At 37.2% G+C, this 13632-nt stretch overlaps 1 protein-coding gene across 1 annotated transcript in view; it reads left to right on the forward strand.

The window, feature by feature from the left end:
• FAF1 (Fas associated factor 1) overlaps nucleotides 1–13632 on the forward strand; it is a 152078-nt gene that overhangs the window by 12231 nt on the left and 126215 nt on the right. Inside the window, exon 2 of the mRNA XM_033067908.1 lies at nucleotides 4153–4221. Coding sequence (XP_032923799.1) covers nucleotides 4153–4221 — 69 coding nt within the window. The remainder of the gene's footprint in view (nucleotides 1–4152; nucleotides 4222–13632) is intronic.

Consider the following 13632-nt stretch of genomic DNA (forward strand, 5'->3'; position numbering starts at 1 on the left):
GGCAGCTGCTTCCCTGGGCTGTGGAGGTGGCTGGAGCCTGTGCTCTTGGGGTGGGGTGGCACAGAGGGTCTCAAAACCCAGATCCAGCTGTTACAGCTGCTGGGCTCAGACCACCCTGCAAGGGATTTAGAAGAGCCAGTCTGTCATCCTGCTTTACAGCTTTTTGGAAGCAGCTCCTAGGTTTGTCCCAAATGCCTTGGAGCCTGTCTGCCCCCACAACTTCTTTCTTATTGAATTGTTTCCTCACCTTTTATTAAGGTGAATGTTATGTGCAAGGATAGGACCCCTGATGGTTACCTGTGAAACATTGCAAGGGTAAGATCTCTGTCATTGTGGGGATATGAAGCTTCCTGGAAAAAAAATTTGGAGAACACTCAGAATTTTTTTTTATATGCAAACTTCGATCTGCCTGGTGGAAACACTTACCTGCCCTGGAAAAGCTGGATGCTAAGGAAGTTGTTTTAGCATTCAGTAACTTTATCTTCAGATTCTGATTATGTATTCGACACACAACAATGGTTTTCTCATCTTCCCATTCGTTTTCCTCTTGTGTGGTCTGGAAAAGCACAGAAGTGATTGCAGAGTCTCTGGAGCTGCTGAAAATGATATCCTAGATTTACAGGAAATGCAGAGAGGAGGAGGAACTTGTTCTACCTTTGCTTTTCCTTTGTCCTCCAAAAAAGTTCCTTGGTTTCTTTCTGATGTGTAAAGGTTTACAAATCAGTGAGCCTTCAAGGTTTTACCTTTTCTGTGGTGGTTTGTTTCTTTCATCTTTTGATGACTTAGAGGATGTACTGGTTGCTCACTGAAGGAAGATTTAGTACTATTCAGGTAGGAATTTTCTTTTAAAATATTTAATGCCTTCTGTTAAGCAGGTCTCTCATGAAAATAAAGCTGAATAAATAATCTGTGAATAATAAAAAGTCTCCTCAGGCTCTCCCTTTACTTGCTCAGTAACAAAGATGTATTTTTGCATCTTCAGAGCTCATCTGCTCTGCTGTATTTTGAAGGGTTTTTTCACTTCTGATTCTGAACAAATTTAACTTTCTTTTTCCTATTTAATTTTTGTTTGTTTGTTTCTTGCTTGGATAGAATAAAAGGAATAAACATGAGGAAAACATCTTTATGTATTGTAAATAATTAAACCCTGTGAATTCTAGTCTGCCTTTCTAGATAAGTGAGGCATAGAGCCCTAAGGTGCCAGGTGTCCCTTGGACTTGTACCAATGACACTATTCCAAATATAATGAAAATACAGCCAGGTAATATGGCCAGCAGTCCATTATAAGAAACTCTTATAAATATTCCAGCCATAGGAAAAGCTTAAATCAGCCCTTGCAATTAGGGATGGGAGGCAAACCCATGAGGAAGCAGACTTTGTTAATTCTGTTGCTCACAGAACCTGCTGGTTTCCTGTGTGTTTCCCTAAAGAAAACAAAGGCAGGAGCAGGCCAGGTTGTTCTGGGACCAATCTGTCACTACAGAGCCTTTGACGTCATGTCACGCTTGCCAGTGAGGGACTGCCTGTCTCATGTGCTTAATTTCTTAGGGAAAATCAAAGACATGCAAACCAGATGATTTTTAAAAATTTGGCTTGCATGACATAATGCAGGTACAAGGAAGCAGCTTTAATTTTTGGTTGCTGGGGGTTTTTGGTCTCACTGGTGGCTTCTGACTTGATTTGTGTGTTGTAGTATGTAGGATTTGAATGTTGAAATAGTGAAATGCAATAAGATTCTAAATAATCTTAAATTGCTGCAACTCTGACATTAACTGTGTGTTGAGGAATATCTGGGAATATCTGTTTTATGGGTACATTGATAAGTAGCACTCATTCTTTCCTGCTACAATTCTGAAATGTTTGTTTTCTGTTTTATTGACAGCTAGCAAAAATGGTCCATCTGGAAAGTGAAATCTTAGTTTAAGAACTCCTCAAAATCAAATATTAAAAAGGATTGTAAAAATGGTGCAAAGATTTAAAAAACTGCTTGTCTTAGTTATTAAGAATTCTGATGATTTTTATTTTCAGCTGGTGTTCACACCTGTCTGTTCTTGTTACCCAGTGACTCTGCATTGCTAAGTGACCAAGAGCAGGCTTCTGTTTTACATTGTAAATCACCAGAAAGATGATTCAGGAAGGATGCAGACACACAGGTGAATTGGTTCTTTAATGACTCTGCCCTCACTGTCATAACTCCTTTCACTGTGTGCTCTGGTGGAAGGATAAGCTAATTTTGTTGAGTTTATGTCAGAATGAGAGTATGCCAAAGTGAGCTGAACTGATTTGCAGTTGGTATGGGCTAAGAGAGGACAGTGGCAAGTCAGAGGAGCTGCAGGAATGATAAAAAGAGGAGACAACTAAAACCAGTGTTAAATCCTGAATTGTAGGTACCATCTCCTTAACTTCATCTGCACAACCCAGGGGTGACAACAACACATTGTTGTCAAGTTCTTATTGTAGGTTGGAACCAAAGTCATGCAGGTTTCACAGGACAAATGAGAAATATTAATTATTTCTGTAATGAGCACTTCAAGTGTATTTCACCCAAATGTAGACAGAAAGACTGTCAATTCTGCAGAGCTTTTTCTCAAAGCAGGATTTTTGCAGCAGATCTGTTTGCATCAGTTCCAGTGGCAGGTTGATGATAGCATCAGCCATCCTGTGATTTCAGAAAGGACAAGCTCTTCAAACCTGCCTGGCATAAGTGTATAAATGTATAAGCATTTGCTGGGGATTGTGTTGAAGTGTTGTCCCATTTTTAACTTCAGAACTAACTGCAGGAAATAATGGAAAGGAAGGCAAAATGATGCTTCTGAAGAGCAAAGTGGTGTTTTTGTGGCATTCCCAATGTGAAGTGAGTGAAATTCAGCATTAACACAGCATGCTCTGAAGTGGAAGAAATTCTGTCTTGTTGCAGAGAGGATCAATGTGTAGCAGTAGAAACTGCTACTTCCCCTCTGCAGGCAAAATTCTCCATAATTTCATCTTGTGGTCCTTCACACCAATCCATTTTGTGTTGACATACTGCATGTAGTGCTTTGTAAGTGTGGAATTTTTCAGGGTTGAATTTAGGAAGAGACAATCAACCTTGAATTTCTCTGTGATTTCTTCTTTTTATGTTTTCTTGATTGTAAATTGGGAGAGAAGTCAGAACATGGGAAATACATGACCTGATTGCTTTTTATGTCTTGAAAGGAAAAAGGTGTTTGCTTAGCCTCCTTCTTCTCTTACAACATAAAGGGAATCAGGAAAACTGATCTGTTTGCTGCTGATATCTGGCTCTCTCTTGTTACTGTTAAAAGGTTTGTTTTATTTATTTTTTTGATACAGTTTTATATACCAGAGTTTTACATAACTCTATGGCAGAGACGAAGAAATATGATCATGTTTCAGATCTTGTAAAAGTCTGAACTCCTCTTGTGTGTTTGACTACAGGGCATAGCTTTGGTTAGGATGAAAGATAAATTCCAGAAAGAAACTTAACTGTTTCTTTTTTCTCTTCTGCTAAAATATATCTGATATGCTTCAATGTGAATGGTGGCAAATATATGGCAGGATGAACAGCAATGCTCTGCCTGGTGAAGTTGAACAGTTGAAAAGGTCTGGGTGTGAAAAAAAGGCAGCAGGTTGCTGCATCTCAGTTTTTGCTGAGTAGAAGTGCTCTTGGGTTTGGAATTAAACTCAGTTCAAAATATGGTTTTATGAGGGTTAACATAACATTAACAATACCAATAATGCTGTTGTGTTAGATTTCTTGAACTAGGTAAAGCCAAGAGTACAGGGCTGGAACTTCAAGGGTTTTTGTGCTCCCTTTTAAAGTAATATGAGTGCATGATAGTTTTGAAGGTAGAATTCTCAAAATGCCTTTATGGGACAGCACTATTGTCCTAATTTTACAAATAACTACTTGGTCTTGCTTCCCTAGGTGGCTTGCTCAAGGTTACAGAAGAATCCTCTGATGGAATAGGGAATTATATCTGAATGTTTGATGTTTAAGGCCTGAAGTCTCATTTCTGGATTACCTTCTTTTTACAGAAAGGGAAAACCTATACCTTTCCTGCCATCTTGCTGAAATTAATTGAATTATAAGTATTACTACCTTGATTTTGATCAATGCTTTTAATTCTGTTTACTGCTTCTTTTTATTTTTAGGCATGTACTGGTATTGAAAATATTGATGAAGCTATAACGTTGCTTGAACAAAATAACTGGGATTTAGTGGTAAGTATTCTAAGAAAATGACTTCATAGATCAACCCCATGTAACAGTGACATGGCATCTTGCTGAGACAGCTGGTAGCTTTATTTCAAATTTGGGGGTGTCTCGTGGCTGGGACAAACAGGTTGTTTGTGTGCAGGCTGTTTCTGCTCTCTTAAAGCCTCTTCTCCAAGCAAACATGACCCTGAGTTGTACAAACCCTGCTCTGCTCTGATTGTCTTCAGACTTCTTTCATTTCTTTCCTGTCCTCTAAAGCCATGTTTCATATTTTGTTTAGTTTCCTTCTGGCTTCATTTGGTAAGAAATATTATGAAGAATAGTGTTTTTAGAAGAAGACCTGTGTATTCACACATGGGTTTTTGAGGATTTATGTTCCTGTGGAAGAAATGGGAGGTGAAGCAACTTCTCCAAATTTTCATGTGCTTTTAATTTAAAATTAGGATTGTTGCTCTTCTATTGTTGGTGGTTGTGCAGAATTGAGTCAGATGATTAAAAAAGCCATAACTTTATTTAGATTTGGTGCTATCCAGACACCATTAAGTACAAACAAAAACCCCACAAACAGCCTGAAAAAACCGCTCATCTGTTTTGCAACAAGGTTCATTGTGCAGACAAATAGGAGGAAACCAACAAAACCAAGCAAAATAGTCTTAGGTGTTTTAAGACTCTTCATAGGATTAGTAAATAAATAAACTATTAATCCAATTTCTTAAGGTTTAGAAGTGTAAACTACAACAAACTTAATTTAAAAGCAAGTGATCTTCCTTTAAATTGTAAAACAATTTTCTATTTTGTAAAACAATTTTCTAAATGAAAGGTATTATTAAAAAAAATTAGATTTCCAAAATGGGCTGTGGATATAGTTTCAACTGTAATCTATTGTAGAAAACCAGTACAAACTAGAAACTATGTGAACTAGGTGTTAAAATGAACAGAGTCTCTATTTTGCAACATGCTATAAGCAAGAGTGAGATGCCAGTGTGCAGAAGGGAGTGTCTGTCATCAGTGGCTTCAAACAGAAAAACCCAGGTGTGTGTTGAGTGATGGAGTTAAAACATCTTCTGTCACAGTCATGGTAGTTTGTAGTGACATGGCATGAGCTCTTTTGAAAATGCAGTTGTTTGTTGGAAGGGAAGGAGCAGCCTTATGCATTCTGTTCAGGTTGTGAAGTTCCCAGTAAAATCCAGTAGATCCATTGGATGTGGTTTTGGGGGATTTGTAAATTGTGTGCATTACAGTAAATGCTCGACAGGTTGGGCTGAATGAGAGAACTGCCATGAGAAATGGTCAGAACAAATAAGTCCCTTCTGAGACTCCAGAGTAAGCACAAAGCAGAGTGAAGTTTCTAAAACTATGAGAACACCTTTAAATACTTAATTTTATTAATGATTACTAGATGATCTAGAAGTAGAATATAGAGAGGAAAGAAGTAATAACCCAAATGTGCAAGCTTAAAAAAGGCTTAGGGAAAGTAAAAAAGGGTAGAAAATTAGGAATGCAACAGGTACTTGAGGAAGGGATATAGTTTTTGCAACTAGGCAGAAGATGAATGAGAGGAAATGAAAAGGAAATGGTAAGTTGTAGAAGAAAAAAAAATATTATTTAGGAGACTGGAAGTGAAGGAGATGCCCTAAGGGTGTGTCATTAATAGGACACTGGCTCATTTTTATTAAAAGCAGCCTTCTTGTAAAAATAGGGAATGGAGTGAAAGCCAAACCCTGCTAATCTAACAAGGAGGTAAAAACAGAAGAATGAAGGAAGACTGAAGAAAAGGAGTTCCTGGGGTGAGAGAGAATCAAATATCTCTGTTAGGCAAGGGTTTTTAGCATTTCAAAAGAACTTGAGGAGAGGCTCATGATTTATGAGAAATGTAGCATTTTTTATTTGGGAATTAAAAGTACATGATCCATGTATTTGTTTTGGTTTGTTTTGTTTTTTTGCTTTTTTTGGGGGGGATGGTTTAATACCTTACATTCAGTAGTCAAGTACAGATTCAGTGCCCAGAAATTGGGGAAGGTTTGTTTTAATTCAACCAAAAGCTCTTGGAGTATTTTTAGTTGAGATGAAAAAGTAAAGAAATCCTTTAGTTTGGCACTAAATATGTTGTTCAACATAGAGCAAAACTTTTTTTTTTGATTTCTAAGGAAAACCAAACTTGAAGAAGTTGGTTCACAGTTCATGAAGACAGTAGTGAAGTAATGATGATTTTGGTAAGGGCTCCTCTGCCATCCTTTGGCCCCCAGTGTTAGGTAAATGGGAAGAACACAATTTCTGTTTTGTTTTCTCTAATTTAACTCTGTTTTGTGCATCTGATTCAGAGGCTTTAAAATGTCCATTCCTTTACTTCCATGATGTTGGAAGTAAAATCAGAAGTCAGTATTTGATGAAGAAATCTTCTGTGAGGCACCCAGGCTAGTAAGTAGAAAGCTAAGCAAATCCTGTTTGGATGTCATCAACCAAAGTTCAGGGGCACTCCTGCAGCAAAAGGGGGAAAATCCAAATACGTAAGTTAAGGAAGTTCTTGTCTCAAAGAGATTTACTCTTGCTTTTCACTCAGCCTGTCTGTATCTCAATTCCATGTTCCCTTTTGGGAAAAATGTCGTGCACTATCAGGGCTGTGCTGAAGACCAGGGTTGAAGATTCCCTTGGGCACCTGTTGCTTCTTAAACTCTCTGACACTCAGCTCAAGGGCTTTGTTATTTCTCTGGGACTTCAGCCAAAACAAGCAAGAGAAGGAGCCCTGGTGAGCTGGAAAGCAGAAGGATCCCAAACAGAAACAGGGAAGTGGGCACTGCCATGGGCTGACACAGAAGTACATCAGAATGCACAGACACAGCAGAGGTTATTAAGTTCACAAAACAAAAAGTTCCTTACATTGTGCTACAAGTACTGTGTGTTTGTGTAAGTTCTTCTAAGGATTACTTTGTTTGCACTGAAGAAATATTCCTGCTGCTTACTTTGTAAGCATTTTTCCCCCCCTGGTCTTGCTAGAATTTAGTGTTAAGGGTTAAAATGTCACCAGGCTCTTTCCTATTACAGTTACTTTGTTCTGTATCTTTTGGACATTTGATTTCACCTTTAAACAAAACCAAACCTGGGTTAAGTGTAAGGCTCTCCTTTCTTGGTTTAGTTTTTCTCATAGTTACTTTTGGTGTTTTTTAAGAGTTAAACAGAATTCCTTTTTCTTTTCAATTTAGAACTGAAATGTCAGCTTCCTATTTTTGAACTTTAAAAGATTACTTACCCCAATTAGAAGTCTCATCTCTAATCCTCGGTATAGGATGCTCTAAGACAATATAAATTGCCTTTAATTTATCTTGAGTTTGGTACTAAATAAACTGGATTTAAACGTCTCAGGGTGTATATATTTTATAGTGTTCAAAGTATATGTTTTGCTGTAGCTGCTTGAAGCAATATGGGAACCAGTCTTTCATAAATATTTGGTTGCTTGGCTTTGTTCAAGTGCTCAAAATAAAATTGGTCACAAGAGTGCTGCAGAGGAATTCATATGCAGCAGCAGTGTAAAAATTGCTTGGTGGGATCATGAAGCCTAATTTTGCCAATAATTAGTCCCCTTTGGTGCATGTGACTTGGTCTTTGTGGTGGTCTGCTGCATATAGAGCAGCTTAGGGTTTTTCTGTGTTAGAACACTGTAGCCTAATTACTGGGCTTATTATAGGCTGGGTGACAAAATGTTTCAGATGTTCTGTGAGATACAGAAAATCAACATAGATAATATAATGATCTCTTCAGGCATTCTGCTATAAATGGATCCAGCTCTCTTCAGCCTCCCAGGGTTGCTGATATGTTATTTCCTGAGTGTCATTTCTTTCAGCTCTATTAATTTACAGTAATTTTTACCATGTGAGGAAGCAGAAGTTAGCAATTTCTGTCTGTTGTAAAGTCTGATGATTTCATAGCTTGCCCATTTAGACTCTGTCCTTCTCTTTTGGCATGTGAAGGTAAGAATGACACATAAATATATCTTAAACTTTGTGTAAAAACAATAAAATAAAAGAGTGAAAAATCCCAACTCTGTGTCTGCTGAAATGTTTCTGATGATGGTACATTTTAAAAGGAAAATCATGCATTACTAACTTGACCTTATGCAGTGTGGACATTTGTATATGTGAGGTTATTACACAGGTGAGAGCTCTTTGCTCTCCTGAGATCCAGTGTTTGAATCTGTGCATGAAAGCAAGTGGTCTGCTCTACCTTTAGCAGATTTAATGAAAAATTCAAGTCCTTCATATGCAGCATGACTTTATATTCTGTACTGGCAATTAGAACAGGTTTTTTGAATGAAAAGCAGGATTCATCACATTAATTTTCTGATTTTTCCAGGATGGCCATTTCTATTGTGACTCCTATTCCCTGATTTAAAAATGTTTTTATTTCATGTGTTTTCCAAGAGAACTTTAAATATAGATGAGGTGCTTTTTAGCATTACTTTAAGAAGAAAATAAATTTCATCAAAATAACAGTGGGAGAGGGGTATTTATTATCCAATATTCAGTTTACTTGTAAATATGTATATAATGATTATGTAGTTATATAAAATCCCCCCTGTTTTTTATTTTCAAAATGACCTTTCTGCCTTCCTGCTGTACTTGGCTTGATTATTCTGTATTCTGGTAGAGGGTCAAAGCACAGTATAACTTTCTGTAAAACCAGTTTAGTGCACCTGGAGATGGAATGACTTGTAGCTCCTGTCATACTCAGGTTCCAAGAATCACTTGACAAGAAGTGATTCTCTATCTTGGAAGGAGAAATTGTGTATTTTGAACATCTGTTTTTATAAAGCTTCAACTCTCAACTAGAACTTTTAATTTTAATTGGATAACTTAGACAGATGGAGGTTTTTTCATCTTACTTGTAAACTTCTTGGAAAACAATATTTGTCAGACAGGATTTTTTTTTTTTACTCCAAGTACCAATTTTGTATATGTGTATTTACATCTATGTAATGTATTTTGGAAAAAAGTAACTGAGCAGACAAAAAAATTGGACTGAGAAATCAGGGAGGACTTGGCAATTTTTTATTTCTCTTGGATGTGCCCATTTAGGTGGGAATAGCAAAAAATGGGCTTGTGACAGTTATCAGCAATCTGTTATTTGTATCTCTATCAATAACAATTACATCCTTTTGTTATGATGTGTAGCAGTTTTGAGTAGGAGCTGGTAAAACTGATACACTAACACTGTTTTTTGTCTCTCTTTCTCTCTGGTTTGCCCTGCTGCACCTTAGATGTGATCTCTCTCTCTCTCTCTGTTATTTTGATTGATTTGAATTAGCCTGCCTCCAGAAGCTAGGTGATTAATTTGAGTTTGGCACAGGGCCCTTTCTTTTCCTTAAATGTGGGGCAGTGTTCAGTGTGTGTTTATGTCATGTGCTCAGCAGCTCTGCTGGGGCATTGCAAGCAGGCTGTTTCAGTGGCTGGGAACCAGGACTGCACCTCATGGTGGTGTTCATCACACTGACCCTTTTATTTTGTGTTGCTGACCTGCTATTTTCTTTACTTTAGAATTGCATGCTGAATATGGCAATATTCCTCTCATTAGGACTAGATCTGAGGGATTTTCACTTGGGCTTGTCTGTATTAATCACATTCTCCCTGTGGTCAAATGAGCAGTCACCTCTGCCTGCTGGAAGCAGAGGTTTGTATCCCTTTTTAATTTTTTTTTTTTAAGGAACATTTGTTTTAGACAGGTGTTCTTTTGTGGAACATGTTCTTGTCAGCTCAGCAGGTTTAGATTCACTGCTACTGCAGTGAGGAGCCTGTCCAGCATTCCCCGCCCTGCTGCCAGCAGAGGGAAGGAAGAAGGAAGCCCTGAGTTCATAATCCCAAGGAGTGCTGGTGGATGGGCATCCCACTGGTTCAGCATCCCATGGGCATGGTACCTGTTCTCCAGGAAATTCAGAAGTTTCAGGTCTTTTTGTGTGTTCAACTGCAGCATTAATCTCTCCCAATAGGACACAATTGTATGTGAACTTGTCTTTTACAAAGGACTATAGAAATCCCCCTTAGAAGTCTTTAATGTGTTTTCTGTTAAATTAGGGATCCCTGCTTGCAAAAATTGTTGCATTTCTCATTCTTCATATTTCCAGCTTTTTGCAGCTTTGAAAGTGACATTTCTGTGTCTTTGAGTAAGCTCAGATGCATGCTGTGTATTTTCTGTAGCTGGGTGGTAGCACAGAAGGCTTCTGATTCTTAAAACCAGTATTAAATTAATTGTTTTTATTTACTTTCAAATGCCTTAATCTTTGGTAACACACATTTCCTTTTAATGTATTTTTTGGTGGAAGATTATATGAAATGTGTAGTCTATAGGCAGTTATAATCTTGGTATGACTTTCCACATAGCTGTATGCACATTCATCCATTTAAAAAAACCCAAAACAATCCCCCAAAACCTGTTTTATTCATGTGAGGGTAGCAAAGGGGTTGTGATTGTGTTTTATAGCTTTATTTTGTTATTGTGATGATGTATATGAAATTTTAGTTCTTTTTCTGACCAGAAAGAGAGTGGAGAAGATTTTAGGTAAAGCTTTGCTTTTTTATTGTAGAGTGAAATGTAAATTCTGTCTCTCCTTTTCAAATAATAAGTAGAATTTAGTTACTTAAGTAATTTAGTTTTTTAGTTACTTAAGTAATTTTAGTTACTTAAGAAATAACCTCAGATTTTTCTTGTACAGTGATTAAACAAGGAATGGGACTAATAAATTTAGATTTCTGTTCATGGTAAAATACTCTTGTTTCTTTTAACTCTTTAAGAGAATTTTGTGTTCTGAGAATAAACAAAAAGCAGCACCTGAGATCCCAGTACTGCCTGATAGCACTGCTGGAGCTCTATGGATGCACCATCCACCTGCCCTAGTTTTACAAATACTTTTTTTGAGGTGCTGCCTCTGTATTGGTAGTTTCTGTGAAGATTGCTTAGCATTCATTTGTCCTGAGACATTCAAGTTTCACAACAAATTTCTAGAATATACTAATAGCGAATTGGCTGGTATGAGGTCTCTGTAGTTTATTACCCTGTGACTTGTTGAACTAAAAATTGCACACATCTTATAAACATGTGTTTGACAAGTGTTTAGTCTGTCACTGAGTCATGCTGGGACTGTGTGAGTAGGAGAAAAACTAAGTAAATTATTTAAGAGCAAGCATCCATGCCAGTGCTGTGGCTATTTTGTGAACCTTACTTGTGAAAAACCTAGGAGCCATCTAGAGCCATCAGACTTTCAAAGCAGAGTGTCTTAAAAATGGATTTACTTGCAATCCTGTTGAATACCAGAACAGTTTCTAGTTTTATTTAAATAAACTCTCCTTAGCCTGTCCTGGCAGCTTGGGTTGCTGCTCCTCAAGCAGTTCAGCACAGGCTGTTGGAAGAATACTGAGATAACTTGCAGGTTACAAACTTCACCTTGGGGCTTCCTGCTTTCCAAACTTTTAAGCTAAATCTTGCATAATTATTTTTTTATTGTGGATTAGTGATTAGGCAGTTGGCTGATTACAGCTGGGGTTATTGGAATACTGCTGATATTTCAGGTTATTGTGGCTTTTCAGTGAAGGGACCTTAGGCTTTTGACAGTATCTTTTTGACTTTTTGTGTCCTGAGTTCTTGTGTCATTGAATTTTCTTCCCTGGTAGTACCTTCTTAGAGCTAGTATGTTACAATGAATGGCTAAAAAAAATCCACTTGTTTAGTTTTTAAAAAACTGAACAAAAAATACATTGTCATGAGGTAGCTTATCCCTAAACTTTGCATTTTAGCATTGCCATTCAAATTCACATAAAATAACTAGGAGAGGGGTAAAAATATGGGAGTTCAGAACATCTTCCAATATTCATATCAAGGCATGGTCTTTGATGTATCTGACTCTCCTGCTTTCTATGTATTAATATTTTTAGTACTAGCAAACTTTCCCTTTCCATGTCAATGAGTTTTGAGTGGGTGGTTAAGAGTAGATTATTTTCCTTTATTCCTGCTGAACTAGAATCAGCTCAGGTACTTGCTGATCCTTAAGCTGCTTAGAAATGTGTACATGTTCTTTACTTTCACTATGCCAGGAAAACACATTGAAAAAAATTATGAGTTTTTTATTTCTGTTGGACTTTGTTTGGGGAATTAGGGAGTGACAATATAAAATTAAGGAACTGTGCAAAATGTAGTGGTTTTTTTTTTCCTCTCAGAATTTTAGAAGTATATCTAAGTGTTGGAAGGCTTCCTAGTGCATTTAGGCACGTTGTAGGAGTGACAGGAAGAAATTTGCTGAAGCCACCAAAGATGTAGGGAGAAATGGGAAACCACATCTAGGGTGCTAATTGTGAACTATTTCAACGCGTGCTCTCTTGCTGATGAAGTGAATCATCTGTATGAATGTATTCATGTGGCATTTTTTGATGAAATGTTAATTTTTTGCTTTATTAGCAATTCTATTGTTTTGCAGCTTTTCATGAAGTATATTTGTTGTAAAGAAGGCAAGCTGAAATAAAGCAGAATGCATAGAAGACATTTCATTGTAGTTCAATTACAGTTTTTGGTTAAATTTTAACCACGATGGGGACAAATGTTGTCATTCTGTATAAACTTTGTGGGTGTAACTTCACGTCTAGCACTTGGAAATACTTTTGAGACTTACAAAGCTGGGGAGATGCCAGCAAGTATAACATAAGCTACAGGAAAAAGCTGACTCATTCCTTTGCCTTGAAAAGCCTGCCAAAAATAACACAGGTAGAGATTCCTTCTCTTACTACTGAGGCACAATTAGTAATTTGGTTATTTAAATATTACTGAGTTAATTTAAAAATCTAAGTGGAATAATATTTTTTATTACTTCAACACCTAGCAGTCAATTTTTGTAACCTCTGAGAGTAATGGTTTCAAAGGAGCTGTGTGTATAGTAAGGTGATCTTGTTTGCAGAAAGCTCTTTCTGGTTAAAGTGATTGCTATTTCTGCAGAAGGTTTCATGGATTTCTTGTTTGGAATGCACATCTCAGACTTGCTTGCAGCAGGTGAGATTTGGTAGTTGCATAAAACTGCTCAGAAGCCACATAGCCCTGCTTGGGAATCTCAGAGTCCAATCTGGATGTCTTGGGGCAGAAGGAAATGCTGGTAATTAATGCAGCTTTGTTGCATTAATCCACCTTGCAGTATTTGACTTATACTCACAGGATGTTTTTGTCAGCTCCAGTTACTAACATTTCTGCTGTTTATTCTGGAATTTTCTACTTTTTTATTGTTGTAAACTGATTGCAAGAGGAGTCTGTATGTGGTCTTACTTTTTATCCAGTTTCCCAAAATCATAGTATGAGCAGATCAGAGCAAATGTTTAGATGTGTCTGCATTTGCCAGTGTTGAAAATTAGCCCAAATTAGTATTTGCAAAAAAGAAAGTTGTTAGAGTAGCAT

The sequence above is a fragment of the Catharus ustulatus genome, chromosome 9 (genome assembly GCF_009819885.2).
Source record: "Catharus ustulatus isolate bCatUst1 chromosome 9, bCatUst1.pri.v2, whole genome shotgun sequence".
In the NCBI taxonomy this organism is placed as follows: Eukaryota; Metazoa; Chordata; class Aves; order Passeriformes; family Turdidae; genus Catharus; species Catharus ustulatus.